At 37.8% G+C, this 22,601-nt stretch overlaps 1 protein-coding gene and 1 long non-coding RNA gene across 2 annotated transcripts; one reads left to right on the forward strand and one right to left on the reverse strand.

The window, feature by feature from the left end:
• Window positions 1–786: 786 nt before the first annotated feature.
• Window positions 787–10,862, reverse strand: LOC143877425 (putative aminotransferase ACS12). Its single transcript, XM_077379466.1, has 4 exons — window positions 10,205–10,862; window positions 9,990–10,115; window positions 1,839–1,999; window positions 787–1,757 (listed from the first exon to the last, which is right to left on the reverse strand). The coding sequence occupies exons 1-4, from the start codon at window positions 10,673–10,675 to the stop codon at window positions 914–916; spliced, it is 1,602 nt and encodes a 533-aa protein (XP_077235581.1). The 5' UTR covers window positions 10,676–10,862; the 3' UTR covers window positions 787–913.
• A 4,393-nt stretch (window positions 10,863–15,255) lies between these two features.
• Window positions 15,256–16,493, forward strand: LOC143876593 (uncharacterized). The gene is made up of 3 exons (XR_013250427.1): window positions 15,256–15,411; window positions 15,527–15,568; window positions 15,694–16,493. It is a non-coding gene; the product is annotated as an uncharacterized LOC143876593 (long non-coding RNA).
• Window positions 16,494–22,601: the final 6,108 nt, after the last annotated feature.

A 22,601-nucleotide genomic window follows, 5' to 3' on the forward strand; every position in this document is an offset into this window, starting at 1 on the left:
TACGTAAAAAAGATGACACTTCGTGTAACCAGTTTGAGAAGACACTGTTTCCCTCCAATTGTTTGAAAACCCCCACACACAAAAACTCTCCCAAGTTAAAACCAGTGGACTCAGGCAAGTCAAAGGAGTTTTGATTGACTTGGCAGTAATATCTCGGCGAGTTTTTAAAGAGATTTTCTCTCCACAATATCAATAATAGGACATCCTGGTAGGATGGCTAACTACAATAGGGTGTAGGTGTGGCTCACTGAGTCCATATCCCGTGACCGAATGAACTGAAGAAAAGATTACTTTAAAAGGATAATGAACTGAAGAAGAGATTACTTTAAAACGATGAGTAAAAAAAGAGGGCAGTGACAAATTCACCCCCTTTAAAGAAGAATACACCTCATTTTCTACAGAAATCGTTAAGCGTTAACTCCAGAAGCATTAAAACTTAACGATTATCATCTTCCATCATCTACCAGTACTTCCTGCAAGCTCTGAATATTAAGGAAATTCACTCTTTACTGCAAAATGGAGGATTACCAAATCCAATGAACATCACACTTAAGGCTCTCCACCCAACTTGAATAGGACGATTTCTGCTTATCACAACCATCATAATCACCTCCACTACTCGAAGATGAGGTTTCTTGAACTGTATTTATCATACCTGAGATACCCCACATTGTCTCGCACTCATTCTTGAACTGTATTTATCATACTGACATGTAAATTTGCCCTTAAGGTTATGAATTAATGATAATTGCATTTTTTTTTTGTGCAACTGGAGACAACCTGTAATTGCTAAATACAACCATTTCTATTCAAGCTTGTGCACCACAGAGCTTGGAAGTATCAAATCTGATTATGAATGATCTGTTATCCAAGGATGTGCCTTGCAAAAACCAATTACATTCCAACTGCGAAATTAACCGCTTTCAGAAACTTTACGAATCCGTTCCATAACTACAGGAATATCACTTTCAGTCAATGTAGTAAAACAGAACCGAAACCATCCAGGTTCAATACAGTGACAAGCCGATCCCGGAGTTACATTGATTTTAGCTACATTCAACAGCTTATCCCATAGCTCAAGCTCCCCCTTCTCACTATAAGAGCGAATGAACTTGCTCATATCTGCCCAACAGTAAAAGCCTCCATTACTCTCTGCGCACTTGATGCCTAACTGCTTCAACCCATCCACAAACAGGGAATACATTTTCCGTAACCTGCCCCTGGTTTCACGAATAAGTCCACGTATGAATTCTGTATCAGAAAGCATAGAGATTAGCAAATGTTGCGTAGGAGCCGATATGGAGGAGAACCTTGCTAGCCTCGTAGCTGCAGCCACAACGTTTTCATTGTAAGAATAGATGGCTCCCACTCTAAAGCCTGGAAGAGAGAGATCTTTAGATAGCCCATATATTATATGAACCCTGCTCTTGTCAAAATCTTCTGAATCTAGAACCTCTGCAATGCTCACGAACTCATCGCTTCCATGTGTTGACCCAGCAAATATTTCATCAGAGATCAGATGAATGTTTTTCTCTCTAACAAAGTCTAGGAGACTGCACAGTGTCTCCCGGTTCAGCAGATTACCTACGGGATTGGAGGGGTTTGAGACGAGAACACCACGAACTTTTAGTCCTCGTTTCTTTGCCTGATTGAATGCTCTGTCAAGGGCGGGAATACTTAAACTGAAGTTGTCAGTGCTGCGACATGGAACTGGTACTAGTTCTACTCCTGTTCGCCATTTTATATCCCGGTCAAAACTGCAGATTGCAACTCAAGTATGAGGAGAAAAATATTGAAAACTGTAAAATTGAGAAGTTAAATGAAGAAAAGTAATCTACCCTGGGTAATATGGTGAGGGAACAAGAAATGCATGACCCGGATCTGCCAGGCAAAAGGTGAGTATCTCAATTGCAGGGGTTGCACCAGCTGTTAAAACTATTTGTGATGGACTAAATGAAACGGATGTTTGCATGACTTGAGACATGAACCCACCCATAGCCTGCATAATCCAAGCAATTAATGAGTCAAATGGATATGGATGCTTCTTCAACTAGGTCATTCAAAGAGCAGGTTATCAGAATCGGATAGGCAAAAAAAAAAAGCCAGGACAAAAACACACACACACACACATTTTTTGTAGTATTGGGAACAATATATAACGGTTAAAGTGGAAAGAAAACATTTGTTTACAAGGGAACCAAAAGATTGCATCAAGAAAGTATAAGACTCTCGACATGCATGAGGAGCTTAGGTATCTCACTAAGGCTTGCAACCAAGATGTCTATCCCAGAAAGCATACCTATGCAAAGCAGGTTTTGTTAGTTCAATGCCCCTGCTTTCTCATGATACTTCTATTAATTAAGCAAAGTCCTGATTAAAATATGACAAACCGCAAGATTTGTGGTCTTTTCTATATTGTACTTGTTTCTAGTCACATTTAAAATTCTGAAGAGGTCCTCTGGTGAATCCAGAAGCCCTTGGAAAGATCAACTAAATACGTTGCTTCTTACACAGTTACACTGCCAACTACTTTGATGAACCAGAGAGAGCATAGAATACACACCAAATTCCATACACAGCAGGAGGACCTTGCTATTTGAGAAAGCCTACAATGAATGTTTGTTGGCTCAGTAGGCTAACTGCAAAAAATAGAACCTTGTCAGGAATTGATCACAGGCTCTGAAAGTATTCATCTCAACACCGGAATCTCCAGAACTTTGGGTGATGGAACAGACTGGACTCCTTAACGCTTCATTCAATCCTTCTTTGGTTGACAACATTGGTTAAAAAAATGAAGCTCCACAGGTTTCGACTGAAGAAGATTTGTAGCCAAGACTAGTCCAAAATGGCGCAAAACTCTCTCTCTCTCTGTTTTTTTTTTTTTTTTTGAAAAAAACGAAAAAAAGAAAGATGGACAATTTTTTTTAATTGTTCAAAAAAAGAGTCTTTCCTTTTTCTGTTGAAAAGGTAAATTTTGATTAAAAAAGAAAGATACAAAAGATGGACGACATGTCCAAAAAAAATAAAAATACAGTAGAAACAGAAACGAAGAAATTAACCTATAGAATATCAGTTGCTAATCACTGGACCATCCGACTAATGCCTTCTTTAGTCAACAAATCTGCTTCTTTGTTTGCTGATCTCGACTGGTGTTGCAAGTAAATCTTGATAGAAATACAAAGATCTGTAATCTCAAGGATGATATGAGCCAATCTCCATGGACCAGGGGCGGAGCCACATATAGCGTGAGGGGAGCCACGGCCCCCCCAATGAGTTGCAAAATCCCATTTAATCATTTATACACAGCGTCACAAAAGAGTTTTACCGGCGTTCAGGAACGCCGGGAATAGTAACTGGCCCCCCAAAGATCAATGTAGGCGAAGTGTAAATTAGTCCCGCCCCTCCCAAGTGTAAATTCCTGGCTCCGCCCCTGCCATGGACCCACCAAATAACCTTTGGCCCAAGTAATTACAATACTAGGGTCACATTAAATGATTCAAATATGCATTTACCACTAAAAAAGTCCTTCAAAATTCACAATCCAGTTAATAACGCTCTTGCTTCTGCTCCATTTCAAAAAAAAAATGCTCTTGCTTCTACTACATTTGAATCCGTTTCTCCACATAACCTGGAGTGAAATTGATGCAAGAACATCCCCTGGGATTCATCACATCAGTCTAGAAATGCTCATTAGCCTAGGAATTTTGCTTCTGCTTCATTAGTCATAGTGGTAGTTCAGTCATTTGACCACTTTCCATGTCGAATGTGCCATTAAAACTAACATGATTCTCAAGATTTCCAGCACTTCTTGCATGTGAGCAGAATCAAGCACAATACAAACATCTTTGTAACCTTCTTGGTGATCTCAGCAATGGAAGAACTTCTATCAGGCATAGGGATGTAGAAGATGAAGAAACTTTGATTCACAAGGTAATTAAATGGAGAAGATGAAAAAAGTTTCAAATCAAGGCTTAGAAATCCCTCTTCCCAACAGAAAATTACAAGCATGAGAGTCTTCTTGCAAAACTTCAAGGTAAAACCCTAATTCATATTCATAAAAAAACTAATGAAAAAAAAGTGAAAATGGGCTTACATAGGTTGCCCTTATATGGTAAAAGACAAAAACACCCCTATCTAAGTGCTAAATTATTAAAAAAGAAATGAACTCTAGCACAATAACCAAACTACCCCTAGCAACCCAAAATGACTAAAAGGGACATGGCAAATGGTAAAATGACTAAACTGCCACTATGACTAATGAAACAAAGGTAAAAATCCTAAATTAGTCTTTTTGAAATTTTGTTTAAAATTGGTGCAATAACACGAGAGCCTTCCAAATTGGCTAAGTAGCACATCTAGCCTAACCCTTACAACTTTGAAAACGTTTTTGCACGATTTACCCTGCATCAAAAACTTTAGAATCTCACCTGCATTAGTCCTGAATATACCACCAAAACTGACTGGTACAGGGTTATCTTTGGAGCCACGGTCGGAGTTAACTTTGATTGCATCATGCAGAGGGTGGGGTGGGGGGATCGTGGCACCATTTTTTGATTCATTGTTCTTTCCCGTGTGATCATCTTCCAATAGTGTAATGAGATGCCAGAGGGTGTCACCCCAATGGCCATTTTATCTTTTGTCCAAGCTTATAAATCTCCTTTGATTTCCATTATGATCTTTCCAATCAATTTACTTTTATCTTGAAAGATACAATTGTTGTGTTCCTTCCATATATGTCATAACACAACATAAGGCACAAGTCACCAAAGAGTGTTTCCGTTCCAACTAAAGGGACCGGAATTCCTCCCAAAGATCATAGATTTGGAGTTTTGGCATGCCCACTTCATGCCAAATTGGGAGAGGATTGCTCCCCCACTTTGAAAGGAGAAAGGGTAATGAATCAAGAGGATAATGTTTTAGGTTTCAATTTCATTATGCATTTTAGTTGTGATGAAAATGAAAACATGTTGGTTTCAGATGAAAATCATATAAAATCATGGAAACAAAGGCAAATGATGGACATTTAAGATGAAACTTCATGAAATGCTAGAATAAGCACAAATACACACTAAAAACCATCACATAAGCAAGAAAGCACCCAATAAGAATTTAACAACATCGAACACCTTTTGACATCTATTGTCGCACATGTAAGAAAATTCAGTTCACACCACATTTCACTTATAATCCATATAAATATTTATACACAATACACACACTCACACCACATTTCACATGCAATTCATATAAATATAATTATGTAAAACATATTAGTATAGTATACCACTAAGACACTAAATGGCAAAAAATATTATTTAAACTAATATTTTATTAAACAATAAAACAAAAATATAAAATAATGAAAAAACACAACATAAAAATTACGTATAACATATCATGGCTAAATATAAATTCTAAGAGGAATGCTAAACTCACAGGAGCCCTTGGAGAAACCGGACAAAAGGGCTTCTCCATTGGATCCACGTCACCCTTAGCGCATTTACAATGGCACTAATAACGTAAAAGTAGGTGACGTGGATCCAATGGAGAAGCCCTTGTGTCCAGTTTCTCCAAGGGCTCCTGTGAGTTTAGCATTCCTCAAATTCTAAACATGTTTTTTTTCAATGATGAAAGTTTATTACAAAGGGGGCAAATGTCAAAATGACAAAGGTGGTCAAAGAAAATACAACTGACAAAGCTGATAAAAAATAATGAATACTAATTACTAATGTATCACCCTCAAGGAGAGATGTAATCGAATGCCATCTGAACATGTTTGTTAGTTTTTCTCGAAGTGTAATATTTTTACAATTTTCAATAAAAATACAAAAAAGTTAGTTACAATAATATAAAATATATTACATAGTGCTACAATAGTATGAATTGTGTTTGTCATTTATCATTTCGTCATGTTCGTCGATGGGCTAATAAGGTAGCTGACTCTCTTGCTAGAGCGGGGGTTTCGAGGGCAGAGGTGAAGTTGTTTGATTATCGCCCTCCTTAGTCCTGTTTCTTAGATATTTCGGGTTTCATTGTATTTTTCCCCATGTGGGTTTGTTCTTTTCTCTTTCATATTGTTATTGCTCCTTTGTAAAGACTGCCCGGTCTTTTTCTTGGAATGCAATTTTCTCTAACCATTCAAAAAAAAAAAAAATAGTAGGAATTGTGTTATTTATATGATTTCCTTCTCAATTCAGATTTCTTATAATTTTTAAACATGATTTATTATTTTTTAATTTTTTTACTACTAGAAATTAATTGTTCCTGTTTGAATAAAAAAAAAATTTCTAGCATTTCCTAAAGTTCTACCTCAAATTTTGTGTTTGTCATTTATCATTTCGTCATGTTCGTCGATGGGCTAATAAGGTAGCTGACTCTCTTGCTAGAGCGGGGGTTTCGAGGGCAGAGGTGAAGTTGTTTGATTATCGCCCTCCTTAGTCCTGTTTCTTAGATATTTCGGGTTTCATTGTATTTTTCCCCATGTGGGTTTGTTCTTTTCTCTTTCATATTGTTATTGCTCCTTTGTAAAGACCGCCCGGTCTTTTTCTTGGAATGCAATTTTCTCTAACCATTCAAAAAAAAAAAAAAATAGTAGGAATTGTGTTATTTATATGATTTCCTTCTCAATTCAGATTTCTTATAATTTTTAAACATGATTTATTATTTTTTAATTTTTTTACTACTAGAAATTAATTGTTCCTGTTTGAATAAAAAAAAAATTTCTAGCATTTCCTAAAGTTCTACCTCAAATTTTCATCTCATGCATGTGTTTTTGTATCTTTTCGTGATTTTACAAAAAAATTCATCGAACTTTCCAACCGAAACTGGCATGTTTTCAAGTTTCTACTAAAAATAATGTAATATATACAGCTACGGTTTCAGTTTTGGCCTGCTTTTCAACAGCAATGAAAAAAAAAACATTTCAGTCATTTTGTGTAAGTTTCGAGGAAAATTTAGAACCATGCAGGGGTGTTTTATTGATTCCCCATGCTTTTTGCAAAGGATGCATCTACGAACAATTTGAAGGTTGCGCTTCTTGAGACAATCAAAAGTGTTAATCTTTTTTTACCACAGGCGAGCCGAGCCGTGAATCTTTACACTACTTGCACTGAGCTAAGTTGAGGATGATGAGTGTGTGCGCGCGTGTGTGCTTGGGGCTTGAGCAGTTAAGCCCACTTTTCTTTTCTTTTTTATTTTGTCCCTATTTATTATGTGAATTTACATATTTAGAATTATTTATCTGCCATTTTAATTGGTGTCATTGGCTTAAGTAGGTAACCCTATTTACTAACCATTTCTATCTTACAAATTTCATATTAATGGAGTAAGTTACATAAAGGAATTACGAGTTTATAAATAAAAGAACCCTCTTTGCAAAAAGAAATACAGTGAAACAGAACATATTTTTTCGGGGTTGAGCCTCTAGATCAATTGGTAAGGCTTTGGTTTTCAACCTTGAGGTTGGAGGTTCAATCCCAGCTTACCTATAAAAAAACATATTTTCTCCTCTACAACAATAACTTTCTTTCCTCTCTACAATTTCATTTTCAACTGTTCGCTTTCAAGTGAGCAGATATGTGTGCTCATTTTCCAAGACAGAGTACTGAGTGCATACTTTCTCCGCGGGAATTAATGTATCTTGGGGGTAGATGCTAAGGAGCCTATCTGAACTAAGATTTCAATCTACAGGGAGGAAAATCTACGTGTCCAACACATGTCTTGATCCGATAAGTTCGTATCTTCTCTTCAGGTTATTCTTCATTGTCGTTGTCTTGTCATTTTTCATATCCTCTCATGTTATTCTTCATTGTCGTTGTTAGGTGACCTGATCGTGAATAAGAATATTTTATAGTTACTGCTCTACACTCATCACTATAGAATACAACTGAAATGCGAATGCGAGTGAAATCTTCATTCAACAATCGCTTCCCACAGTATTATCAGTGTCCTACTCAATGCATTCCAAATTACCAATTTCAAACACAGATATCTTATGCTAATGTATTGCCCCATCTATAATATTTCAATTAATGTATTGCCCATCTAACCCAATTTTAGCTCACCATCCATTGCATTTCGACTTCTTCTGCACACCCTTTAGAATATTAGAAGAGATCCAGTTATAAACATGTAGAAAGCAAAGTCAATCCATTCCACAAATTGTATGCCACATTCAGATGGCATCATGAGAAAATAATGAGATTAGGTAAGGTCCAATCACAATCTCTGTTTCTTACAGATGCCATCTTTCTTCCCCTAATCGTCCCCAAACACATCATCTTGAATTTTTTGGAAATCAAAACCCTAAAATCTTGCCCACATCATGCTTTATTTTAATGGTTCTACAAAGGAGAACCTGAAATCAATTGTATATATGGATTTAAAGATGATCAAGAACGAGTATGAGAATTAGATCGGGTGTATCTCACGCCCATTAGGTATTAATGCTTCCGTTCTATAAAAAAATTTGAAAGTTGCGTAATTAAAACTTCAAAAAACTCTTGGATAGAAACTAAACCTATAACTGGATTTCAGAATTTCATGAGATGGATGCCCAAATCTAAGAAAGAACTACGGACCTTTGTTTCGGAATAGGAGAAAAGTAGCTGTGGTTTATGAATCTTGAACACACCATCTCTTAAGTGGCAAACCACTACTAACTGATTTGATACGGCATCGTCTTCCACTCATCCTTAGAGAATTTTCATTTGTTTAGTTTTTATGATTTTATATCTCATTATGTTGATATTTTAGAGCCTAGATGTGGGGGTTGTCCACATCATCTAAGGACCACAAAATCCCTTAAACCACCCCACCATTACCCTCACTTTGCCTTGACCATGATTTCCATTTTGACCTTTAGCCTACTTTTGAGGTATTAAATAATTGTCCATTTGTCATGATTTTGGTGTCAATAGAATTTTTTTTCGATTACCTATCTAGCGAGCCCAAGATCATGCAATTTGGTCGTGATTTGAGAAAGTTATGGACAATTTACAGGCATAGTACATAGTTATCACGTGATTTCTATTTTAAGGTGGTTTTGGCATTTAAGTCATTAATTAATGACTTAAGCAAAATAATTTCAGTGGCCTTTATTAACTAAAGTGAAAAGATCCTATTGGCCATGAAAGGAGGCCCACCTCTATCGCTTAAAAGAGCTTATAGAAGGGAGGCCAAGGGGGGACGAAAGTCTCCCTTGATGTTTGATGCAAGGTATAGTCCTTCTATCCCTCTTCTTCTACCATCTTTTCTTCTTCCTATTTTCAAGAATCTCTTTTATCTTCCTCTTCTCCCCTCGTTCTAACTTTCTCCCTCTCTTCCTCTCTTTTCTCATTCTCTTTTTCTCTTTCCCCTCTCCTCCACCACTCGGATTCCCCCTGACAATCCCATGACTCCCCAGAATTTACAATAGTTTTAGTGGAGTTCGTTAGTAACGGACTCGAGATGCACCTGCATCAGTTAGGCCCATATGTCAAGAAAAAATGGGAGTACAAGCCGGTATCAGATGGCAGATTATTATCAAGAGGGACAGATGGATGACATTACGTCACATGATTAAAGTCCAAATTACAAGTTGGTAGAGTTTACAAAACCTTGCAAGAAGTCTCCCCCGAAGCAATAAATGCTTAATTCACTATTGAACAGGATACACGAATTACTTGTTTCGCGACACAAATTAACCAATTTAAGGTGTATAATCATTAAAAACATTTAAAGTAAATTCTTGCCTGTTTGGTTCATGTATCTCATAGAGGAATAATCTAAATTTTTTATTCAATACGAGATCAATAACCATGATAACTAACATAAAAAATCCGACTCTAAATGAAAACTCATAAGGAAGAAGAACAAGATGAAACATAACACAGAGAATTAACCAGACCATCCATCCATTTACTAATCAAAATCAGAGCAAAATGAACACAAACTTGTAGAGATACCAGAAAATTCAAACAAAACAAAACAAAACAAAGAGTACTACTTACTATCTTCAAGTTCATCAATCCATCGAACGGCTGGTAAGTCGCAATTCCACTAATACTCAAGTTCGCATCAAGAAGCGAGACCTCCACATGTTTCACGATCCAACCTCGAACTTGATCCAAAGACAACTGTACTAAAACAAAACCCTAAGCCTCTTAACTCAAAATTAAAAAAGAAAAAAAAAAAAAACTTCCAATAGATACAGATTAAAATCTACCTTATTTTCCGCTAATCCGAGCTGAATGACGCCATTAGGATTATTAGAAGCATCATAGGGATCGGATGCAACCTTTTTGAGCCCTAAATAGTAAGGAGAGTCTCCAGATTTAGCAATAGAAGAAGCCCTAGAAGAGATTTGAACAGGACCGGATGAATTTCTCGGGGAAGCGAGATGAGTTCGAGATTGAGAACGAGAAATTGAAGGGAGTTCGGAGAGCTGATTAGAAGACTCATTATTTGAAGACGGGGAAGGAGACGGAGGAGGAGAACGATTTCTCTTGAGGTAGAGTTGCATGAAGTAAAAAAGGGCACATGGAATTACAGAGCCCAAAACAAGGCCTCCTCTTCCTTGGACCACCCCTTGCAAGGGCACAATTATTCTCATGGCCGTACCTCCTCCTCCTCCTCCCGATTTTTTCAATTCCTTTTCCCTTTCCGGGTCTCGTAACCAGAATCGATCTTGGATCATTTGGTGGGTTTAAGGCCGGAAAAGGACCATGGATTCTCGCCGGAATCCTATTACGCAGACTCTATTTTCCTGTGTTTTTCTCGACCGGTTTCGGAAAAGCGTCTTTCAGAAGTCTGAGGAGAGAAGAAGCTGCAAGTTTTCTTCTTCTCGTTCCTTCGAGAACATTGGGTGGTTCTTTCAACGGACGATTGGGATCTTGTCGTTGGGATTTTTTTGTTTCTTTCTTTTTTACTGAAATATCCTTGCCTATACAAAAAATGGCGAGATTATCCGCAACCAATTTTTCCTTCTCAAATATCTGGGTGTCGTAAAATGATCTGGACCGTCCATTTAATGGGCCCACAATGCAATGGTCCGGCAGATAGCAAAATTTAGCATAAATTATGCTACCAATCAACTTTAGCAAACATCATGTGTTTCCCACTCAGGCTATATATGAAATGAAATTTGAAAATTCCGCCACTGTATTCTCAATTGCTAGATTTTTTAACATATTTTTACCTGGTGGCACATGATTCGTGAGCAGTGCCTCCTTTTTGAAAAAAAAATTCTAACTAATGCAATTTTTTTAAAATTTTAAAATTGAAAGAGTTTAAATTTTGTGTTTTAAAAATTTGAGGAATGCTAGACTCACAGGAGCCCTTACAAGGGCTCTCCCATTGGTCAATAACCATTTACGATGCCGCAGAAAATTACAAACATAAATGTCCTAAATGGTTATTGACCCGTGGGAGAGCCCCTGTACCCTTTTTTTTGCAACTGCGCGTGAGTTTAGCATCCTTTATCAAAATTTCGTTTTAAACAACATTTTTTTTTGAATTTTTTTTGCATCTTGTAGGTTCATTGTTTAAAACAGTTATTAAACATATTAAATGCGTTTTTAACTAACTCTCCAATCTTACCCCAGCTATATTTTGTAAATGACAATTTTAAACACGTTCTTTTGTGTTTTCATTTGTTTGATCATTTTTTACTACGTTTATTTGAGCTGGTACCGTATTAAACTTGAATTTTTCCCGTCATATTTTTCTCTCTCTATCGTATCATGTGTTTGCAACTATGGTTATGCCATTTAAGGCCCATTTCGTTCATATTTTGAGAATTGAGTTTGAGCATAAAAGTAATTATTTCTAAAATTTTCCAGTTCTTTTACACTAATAAGAATTTCCAGCTTTATTACAGAAATTATTGGTTTTGAGTAAAAAAATAATCAATTTTTACTTCAATTAAAATTATTCAATTTTTACTCAAGGGTAGGGGCGATGCCAGAAATTTTGCACAAGTACGGCAAAAATTATTATAATTATTTTCTCCAAACAAATGAAAGCAATATTATAGTTTCCAAAAAAAACCCTCATGTATATTCCATCACCAACATACATTGAGGTAAACAAAAATGACATCTTACAAAGGGCGACACTGCAATAGTAAGCAAGGAAAAAAGAGAGAGCAAAAGAAAGGGCGCGTGGTGGCGTCGGGCGTGGTGGATCTGCTATTTCTTAGGGAAAAAAACACAAGTAGAAGTAGTGGGTGGAGACCTAGGAAGAGTAAAAAATAGAGAACGAGATGAATAGGTTACGGGAAACATGTTTTACAAAACTTGTGGTATTTATTTTAATTGGTTTTGGGATGGAGGAGGATTTACTTGGAAGGGACAAAGATATTTTTTAGAAGGAAGGAACGTAAAAATGGAAAATTAAAATTTTAAATTTATTTTCTATCTTAGGGATGATTGGAAAGGGGGGCATATTTTTTTAAAAAGAGAGTAAGTATAAAAAAAATTTAAAAAATAAAGGTATATTTTTTTTCCCAAAAAATTAAGGGGGCAACTGTCCCCCTTCCCTTTCAAGTGCCATCGCCCCTGCTTGAGGGGGACCTTTAATTTATCATAACATCCATATAAATTAACCATATCATTTCGAAAGAAAAAAAATTCTCACCAAAATGTTTTTCTTGCCATCTGAACAGGGTCTAATTTATATTACTTTCCTTATAAACCTTATAAAATAACAGAAAATGCCTTTTCCGCCATTAAAAAAATAGAAATGGCTTTTCCGAGCCCAAAATGAATTAAAATCTAAAATATCCAACTCCCAAGCTACGAGCGCAGGATTTTAGTCATTAGAGAATAGATGATGTAGATTTTGGTAATTTCGTCATGTGCCGGAGTATGATGGGAACGTTGGGTTCTCCGTCGAAGGGGTTTAAAATCCGCATGGGAAGAATCTCCCTCCCACACCTCACACGGCTGGCCGCTTTGATTCTCTCGCACTCTTACCAACACGCGTCTTAACACGCTACATTTCCAAAGAAACAGCTCACCTCATGAGTTTGTCTTTTTGAAAGTGTCTTCTTAGGTCCGTTTAGTAGTAGTCCATCGGACTATCAAACTCGGTAGTTTTCCTCGTGATGTCGCAGTTGAAGACTTGAAAGATGTCACGGATTGAGTAATCTCAGCCACCCAATCAGTGGGACAAAAGGAAGATGACAAAACTTTCTAATATCGTTTTTCCATTGAGAGAAGGAAAAAACCAAAAATATTGTGTTCGGCAAAGACGACCCTCAAAAGCCCAATTCTTCGCGTGTGAATAAGATTTCTATCCCCTTCTCTCTTTCTTTTTTTTGAAGTTTGGAGGAGGATTCACTTCTTTTATTATAAGAGAATTGTATTAGTTGTAGAGTACACCTTGCAAACATTTTTGTTTTGGGTATTGAGTATTGATTTTGGGTCTAAAACTGAATATTGGAGTCACAATCATAAAAGATATTATTAGGTTTCAATATTTGTGGTTGTAGGCCATTGATTGAAAAGAAGAGTAAGTACCCATTAATTTAGTGGTGGAGTTCAAGCATTCTAAACATATGCCACATGTTGAAGATAAGGGTTTGATCCTCTAGTGCAACGGGTCAAGGATTTGTTCTCCAACCTTGAGAGACATGGTCGTACTCCTCCTACCTACAACCTTCTTCTTCTTCTTCTTGTTTTACTTTCACCCTTTCATCCTTCTTTGAATGGCTGATTTTATTGCAATGAAACTTCCAATCAGATAGAGCCTAGGCTACCTCATAAGGTAATTTGGTTTTTAACTAACCAATTTTAAATAGTTTTACCATTTAATTTACATAATAAGTAAGTTCAATTATTCATTTTTTCCCATAACAAAATAACCAAAGACACAGATTCAACAAGCAAAACCCAATTCATCTAATGTGAGAATTGTGTGATAGCACTGTTACAGGCCCCACCAAGCGAGCTTAATGCTCTGTATGGTTGCCAGGTTTTTTTTGTTCCCGGGAGTTATGTGGGAGAAAAAAATACCCTGGGAGATAGGTGGGAAAAAAAGAGTCCTGGAAGTATCCTGGTAAAATAAAAATCCCATGTTTGGTTATGTGGGAGAAAAAAAATACCCTGGGAGATATGGTGGGAAAAAAAAAAACCTTTGTTTGGTTGCTTGAACTGTTGGGTAGAAAAAATTTCTTCTCAAGCTTACTTTTGGTTCCTGAGTTTATTTTTTTTCCTGGGGTTATCTTGCGATGTGATGAAAAGGCAATCATTACAAAAGTGGGATTAAAAAATTCACCCCACAAGTAATCATTACAAGAGTGGGATTAAAATAAACCTAGTGCTAAAAGGCAACCAAACATGGGATGGGACCAAAATTTAACTTACTCTCCCACAAAACTCCCAGGAACAAAAAAAAACTGGCAACCAAACAGAGCATAAAACACCCACATCTCTCTAAAAGAAATTTAGACTACTTTCCATTTCCTTCATATCCTCGATTCTTTGGACGCTTGTTGAGTTGAACCTACCGAAGTATCTAGAAGAAGACAGTAGTATTATACAATTCATTTCTCTCATTCCCCTGAGTGTATGCAGCTCTACGTGCACATGAGTTAAGCTGAAATGGGCCCGCTAGCTCATGTGCAAATGACCTCCCATTTTTTGGGAGATTTTGGAAGCCAACAAAAGCTGGAGGCACAAACTCAATCATGAATTAGGTGTCATCCAAAGAGGCCACAAAATTAGGACGATAAGAATGCACCACAATTATTAAACGGGTGGATGAGTTGGACGAGACAAGGGTGAAAAGAAGAGGGATGTGGATGTTTGCGTTTAGGAAGAATTTCGTTCGCTTGTGGGTCTCTGAGTAACACAAAAAGCCAACGAAATTGGGTCTTAATCTTGGACTTTGAGAATAGATAATACACCTCAGACAGGCTGTTTGTGGGGTTTTTTTTAATTCTGTCACATCTGCTTCCAGAGGGTTTTTTTTAAATTCTGTCACATCTTCTTCCACTTTAAGAGAGAGAGAAGTATAAATTATTAAATTACCGTTCTCATTTCAAAGGAGGATATAACTATATAAGTTTTCGAGAAATAATATGATGAGTGGGCGTACAAACACATAATGACTGTACTGCCCTTGATATTTGATCCAACAGATCCAAGAGATAGAGCTCACTCTTTTTGAAGCTGCTGTTGGATCAAATATCAAGGGTGGTACTTCCATGGTAGCAACTTTAAGTGTCTGTGCACCCACTCATCATATATAATTTCTCATAAGTTTTCTATGAAATCCTCGCAATCATCATAGTTTTACAATCCGGCAACTCTGATCCTTACTCAAACGAGTCAGACTCAGGTGAGAAAGTTATGTCCAGTTTCTAAAGCTGTGCAAATACATGCGCCATGACTATCAACGAAAATCACCCTAGCGCGCACCATGCCTGTGGTACTGATTCTTCCACTTCTAGAAATTCTTGAATCTTTTTATATTGGGAAGTTCAATATAACGTCCTTATATCACTATATTGCTTCCAACCCACTTTCCTCGCATTTTTTTACAGAGTTTGGAGACTTGGATCTAGAACTCATTTGGGAAGTTCAATGTAACGTCCTTCTATCACTATACTGCTTCTAGCCCACTTTTCTCATATTTCTTCAGAGTTTGGAGTATATTTTTGCACTGGCCACCTTGAATTTGTGCTCACGGGTTAACTACTTTTTGGGATAGGATTTTGACTGTGGACCAATTGAGTAGCCGTGTGATCCTTATCATCGATCATTGTGCTCTCAATGTGGAGGAGGATGAATAAGTAGACCACTTCTTCGTTCATTGCATATTGGTAGAGAGATGTGTGGTGCAATATCCTAGGGAGATTTGGGATTTTACGGGCCTTCCCCTACGATTTGTCTGATCTTCCGGATAGCAAGTGTTATGCGCCTTTGCCTAGGAAAGCAAAATCATTTGGGTAGCAGTTTTGGCCACAATTTGAGTTCTTTAAAAAGGTAGGAACGCTCATATGTTTAGAAATACAATCAAAGACTGTTAAATTTTAAAGTGTATTTTTTTGGGTAGCTTTATTTTATTTTTATTTTGAGTGTTGTAGTGAGGGCAAATATGTACTTTTGTGTCCATAGGCATGTTGGTCTTTTTGCCTAGCTTGCACATGTGTGAGCCACACATGTTTGCTCCATTTTTTCCCACTACCTACCTATTTCAAATTCAAACCTTTACTTGGAACCCCAAACCCACTACTTCCCTAAGCATTTAAGACACCACTTTCCCTTACCCACTACCACTTACCTAAGCTATCTTCTCTTTACTTTCCTTGACAAAGCCTATTCTCATTAACTTCATTTTGGTAGAGATTCTCCACAACCTAAACCTCCATTATAGCTCTCTTGTGTGCAAGTTTTCCTCTTGAAGCTTTCTTCTTTTTATTGTTGTTTATCTTGTAGTGTTGTTCTTTCTATCATATATTGAAGCACATCTCTTTTGGGCATTGTTCTTCTTCTACTTGGTTGTTCATCTTGGGCTAGTGTAAACTTTGGTTTCACTATTTGAGAAGAGGATTTTTCGGTGTTGTGAAATCCGTCTTTCTCTATATGGTATCAGAGCCACAAGGGTGGTAGTTGGTGCTTGTCAAGATATCCTTGCTGAAGAAGTTCAATCGGTGCTTTGAAGATGAATATGAGTAGAAGGGTTAGTGGACTCGGCATTGAGTTGCTAAATCAATTAGATTACAAGATATGGAGAACATGTATGGAGTCTTATCTTGTGGGAGAAGATTTATGGGATGTTGTTTGTGGAGATGCAAATGTGGCTCCGGAAGATACACAAGAAAATGACGATGTGTTGAAGGCGTGGAGGATGAAGAATGCCAAAGCCGAATTTCTTTTGAAACGATCTATTTCACATGACTTGTTTGAGCACATCATTGGGTGTAAATCAGCGAGTGAGATTTAGACTACCCTTGATGGACTGCTTAACAAGAAGAATATGACTCGTCTACAAATGTTGGAGAATGAGTTGGCAAATATTACACAAAGTGGTCTCTCTATTTCTCAATTCTGTTTGAAGATCAAGAATCTTTGTTCAGAGATTTCTTTATTGATCCGGAAGAGCCCTATTTCGGAGGCACGAATGAAGCGGCATATTATTCATGGGTTGAAAAGAGAGTATATTCTTTATATTACGTCGATTCAAGGGTGGGATCGGCAACCTTCTTTGGTGGAGTTTGAGAATCTTCTTGCTTCACAAGAGTCTTTAGCTAGACAAATGGCGGGTTGTTCAATATCTGGGAGTGAAGGAGAAGCATTATTTTCAAGCAACAAGAAGCCTTCCAAGAAATATAAAGAGAAGAAATTTTTTTTCCAACTAAAGGTGGAGAAGAAGGTGGATCATCCGTTATGAGCAATGAAAATCGAAAGGGTATTAAGTGTTACCGATGTGGTAAACTTGGGCATATACAAAAGAATTGCCGTGTGAAATTGAAGGATGGTAATGTAGCCGAAAATGTTGATTACCGAAAAAATGAAGAAGATTGTGGTAGATGTTTCGTGGCGGAAACTACTACAGTGGGTGCTTTGGCATCCATCAATTTTGAGGATGATTGGATTGTTTATTCTGGTTGTGGGCATCATCTTACCGGCGACGAATCCAAATTCTGAAAGTTTCAAAAATATGAAGGCAACGATGCTATTATCACGGCGGACAACACTATATATTTGGTAGAGAAAGAAGGGGTCATTACCATTGGTGGTGCAAATGAGGATCTTATTACACTTAAGAGTGTGTTTCATGTTCTCGGTATGAAGAAGAATTTTTTCTCGGTTGCAAATGCGGTTGATGAGGAAAATTATGTTTTGTTCGGGCCTAAGGAGGTGAAATTTCTTCGGAATATTTCAAGCTTGAAGGCGGATGTTGTCTATACCGGTAAGAGGGTTAAAGATTTATTTGTTTTATCGGCTTCAACTTTATATGTTGATAAAATGGGTACAAATGATGGTGCTTCAATTTGGCATGCTAGATTGGGTAATATTAGCATGGATAAATTGAAGGTCATGGTGATTAAGAATCTAGTGAATGGGCTATCAAATTTAAATTCCTTTGGTAGTGGAAAGGTGTGTGAGGGTTGTCAATATGGTAAGGCACATCGTCTTCCATTTGATAAGTCTCTTTCAAGGTGCAAGGCTCCATTGGAGCTTATCCATAGTGATGTAATGGGACCTTGTAGGACACCTTCACTTTCCGGCTTCCGTTATATGTTGTTATTTGTTGATGATTTTACTAGATTCACATGGGTGTATTTTATAAGAGAGAAATCCGATACATTGTCTAAGTTTGTTGAGTTCAAGAAGATCGTTGAAGGTGTACTCCACAAGAAGATCAAGCGGTTGAGAACCGATAATGGTGGGGAGTTTACTTCCGATGAATTTTTCGCATTTTGTCGTGAGAATGGTATCCAAAGGGATCTCACTTGTGCCTATACGCCTCAACAAAATGGAGTTGCGGAGAGGAAGATTAGACATCTTGTGGAAACTTGTAAAAGTTGGTTGTTTGCAAAGAATTTACCCAAGGCCTTATGGGCGGAAGGTATGTCTTGTGCAACTTATGTGATTAATCGGGTGCCTCTTAGTTCGATTAATATGAAGTCTCCTTATGAGTTGATGTTTGGGGTGAATCCTAGTGTCAAGCATTTCAAGGTTTTTGGTTCAATTTGCTATGTGCATGTGCCGGATGAAAAGAGAACCAAGTTGGATGCTAAGGCGAAGAAGTGTATTTTCATTGGGTATGATGAAAGGAAGAAAGGTCGGAAGTGTATGGATCCTACAACTCACAAGTCCATTGTTTCAAGAGATGTTGTGTTTGATGAAGTCTCTTCCTATTACGGTTTGGATGGTGGTTCCACTAATGGCGTGGGTGTAGGTGAGCACATCCTTGTTGAGGTTGAGCCTCAAGCAACAATGAACTTGCCTTTGACACCAAATGTTCCAATGAAATTTGGGTCTTCCTCTTCTTTGCCGATGGGAGAGCAAGGTGATAGGGGGAGTGATGTTGCATGCCACATTCAAGAAGATGAGCAAAATGAAGAAACTAATGAAGAGGAGTGTAGTGCATATCAAAAAGAAAGATTGTCAAGCCGGCACGGTATCGGGATGAAAACATGGTGAACACTTATTCTTGTTTTCTTTCCGGTTCATTTGATGATAATGATCCTTCTTGCTTTGATGAAGCAAAAGGGGTGAGAGAATGGAAAGATGCTATGAATGAGGAGATGAAGGCACTTGTGAAAAATGAGACTTGGGATCTTGTTCCTAAGACTAAAGATGTGAATCCGGTTACATGTAAATGGATGTACAAATTGAAGCGGAAAGCGAATGGGAGTGTGGATAGATTCAAAGCAAGGTTGGTGGCTAGAGGGTTCTCTCAAAAGTATGGAGAGGATTATGAGGAGACCTTTAGTCCCGTTGCCAAGATGACTTCCGTTCGAGTTGTAATTTCATTGGCCGCTTGTCATAGTTGGAAATTGTTTCAACTTGATGTGAAAAATTCATTTTTGTATGGTGAGATTGACAAAGACATCTACATGGAGCAACCGCCCGGTTATAACTCAAGTAATCATCCGACTCATGTTTGCAAGCTCAAGAAAGCTCTTTATGGGTTGAAGCAAGCTCCAAGGGCGTGGTATGGTAAGATCGCCGAATACTTACAATTTTGTGGTTATTTTGCATCTAACTCCGATTCTAGTTTATTTGTGAAGAAAGACAAAGGCTTGCTTGTTATTGTGCTTCTTTACGTCGACGACATGATAGTTACCGGCAACAATGATGTTGAAGTTGCAAAGCTAAGGGAGGAGCTATCTATTCGTTTTGAGATGAAAGACTTGGGAGAGTTAAGTCACTTTCTTGGCTTGGAGGTGGAGACCTTGAAGGATGATGTTCTAGTTTCTCAAAAAGGCTATGCAGAGAAATTAGTTGGAAGATTTGGGATGAGTCAAAGTAAAAGATCATCTACTCCTCTTGATCCCAACATAAAGATAAGGCGGGGAGAAGGCAAGCTTCTTCTGGATACACGGCCATATCGTGCTCTTGTGGGTAGTCTCATCTACTTGACTATCACAAGACCGGACATTTCTTTTTCCGTTGGGCTTGTTAGTCGCTATATGCAAGCGCCACAGAAACCACACTCGGAAGCGGCAAAGAGAATTTTGAAGTATGTGAATTCTACCCTTGACTTTGGGTTGCTTTACAAGAAAGGGGTTGATTTTGTGTTGAATGGATTTACCGATGCCGACTATGGAGGGGACTTGGATGATCGGAGATCTACTTCCGGTTATGTGTTTTTGTGTGGATTGGCGGGTGTTTCTTGGTGTACTAAGAAACAAGATTCGGTGTCTCTTTCAACAACGGAAGCGGAATATAAGGCCGCCACTCTTGCGTCTCAAGAATGTGTTTGGTTGCGGCGGTTGATTGAAGATGTCCATTTACATATCCACAAGGCGACGACTATTCTTGGTGATAACCAAAGTGCGCTCAAACTTGCCACAAATTCGGTTTGTCATGCAAGAACAAAGCATATTGAGATCGAGCATCATTTCATTCGGTAAAAGGTGTTAGATGGTACAATTGGTGTAGCGGAAATGAGGAGCAAAGAGAACATTGCCGACATCTTTACTATGTCACTTTCCAAAAGACCATTTGAGCTACTTCGGGATAAGCTTGGAGTAGTTTCCAAAAAATCACTTTAAGGGGGAGTGTTAAATTTTAAAGTGTATTTCTTTTGGTAGCTTTATTTTATTTTTATTTTGAGTGTTGTAGTGAGGGCAAATATGTACTATTGTGTCCATGGGCATGTTGGTCTTTTTGCCTAGCTTGCACATGTGTGAGCCACACATGTTTGCTCCATCTTTTTCCACTACCTACCTATTTCAAATTCAAACCTTTACTTAGAACTCCAAACCCACTACTTCCCTAAGCATTTAAGACACCACTTTCCCATACCCACTACCACTTACTTAAGCTATCTTCTCTTTACTTTTCTTGACCAAGCCTATTCTCATTAACTTCATTTTGGTACAGATTCTCCACAACTTAAACCTCCATTGAAGCTCTCTTGTGTGCAAGCTTTCCTCTTGAAGCTTTCTTCTTTTTATTGCTGTTTATCTTGTAGTGTTGTTCTTTCTATCATATATTGAAGCACATCTCTTTTGGGCATTGTTCTTCTTCTATTTGATTGTTCATCTTGGGCTTGTGTAAACTTTGGTTTCATTATTTGAGAAGAGGATTTTCCGGTGTTGTGAAATCCATCTTTCTCTATAAAGACTCGCATTTAATTTACATTAAAATCACTTTTGATTATTATCTCTTGGGTGACTATTTTACCTTGCTTTAAGTTCTTCTCTAGTACAGATCTATCAACAATGCTGAAAGGAGATTTTGCTCAAGCAAGGATAAGGTGGAGATGGTCTCCTCTAGAATGACGCCTCCAGATCTACGTAGAATCGGTTGAAGCTAATTAATTTTGATGGATCAAACATTGATAACCCTAGGCAGGTTCGAGTAAGGATAATCCATAGAGATGAGATTGCAGTGACCATATTGATTTTCTTGGGCTCCATTGAGGTAAAGGACTCTAATAACAGCTGAAGTGAGGGCGGTGTTCAAGAAAATCAAGATAAATGATATTAGAGATTTTGAGCTTTCTAATTGTGATGGGAGATTCTCTCAATGTCATTAGGTGGATGGATAAAGGCCAACTCTGCACGTGGGTGGTTCACAAGTTGATTAATGAGATTGAGGACTGTGTTGATGGACACCAGATTCGTTTTCACCTCGTTCGGAGACCAAGGATTCTCTCACACGACAAGGAGACAATAGGTCCAGATCGGAGGGTTAGGATCAACCTATGGAAATGATTTTTGGGCACAACCTATTTAGGCTGTGGCCCATCTAATGGACGGTTTGGATCATCCTATGGTGTGGGCCATACCGTACTTTTAATAAAGTGATGAGGCTCATCAAAATACAGTAGTGCTGATGACATTTACCAAAGAGCCCTCATTAAAATACAGTAGTGCTGATGACATTTACCAAAGAAAAGAACGTTTGGACATTTTCATCTCTCTCCTGATTTCGAAATGACAAGTTTGTCCTTCTAGACAAACGGTAAAAACTAAAAAGTCTGTCATAAAGATTGGGGTATCATCGGAAATTGAAGTCCCACTATAATAACGGATATAAAAAGCGGAGTTTTTGAATGTTGCGACGAAACGACGCCCGTAACGTAGCATGGAGCCCAATGACAAATCTGAGCCGTTTTATAGACACTCCTAGAACATTTTACAAAATTACGAAACTGCCCTTAGCTGCCGTTGTATTGAATAAGGCCCAGCGTAACACTCGGTACCAGTAAGGACGTTGGATTTGTCACAATATTGGTTTTTCAACGGTTGCACGGTTCCGGCTTGTCTTTTCTTTCTTTTGGGAAATACTGCCAAAGAGGGAGGCCAAAATATGAGAATTGCCAACCGGGGAAGTATTTTGAAAAATCATAAAAGAGGGTCGAAAACGGAATTTGTGGGAAAACCTGACCAAAAAGCCCCTAGGGGTTATAAGTCTAAAAGGGGTAAACATGAT

This window comes from Tasmannia lanceolata, unplaced genomic scaffold (assembly GCF_043159265.1).
Source record: "Tasmannia lanceolata isolate RefF3 unplaced genomic scaffold, GAP_Taslan_0.1 ptg000005l, whole genome shotgun sequence".
NCBI lineage: Eukaryota > Viridiplantae > Streptophyta > Magnoliopsida > Canellales > Winteraceae > Tasmannia > Tasmannia lanceolata.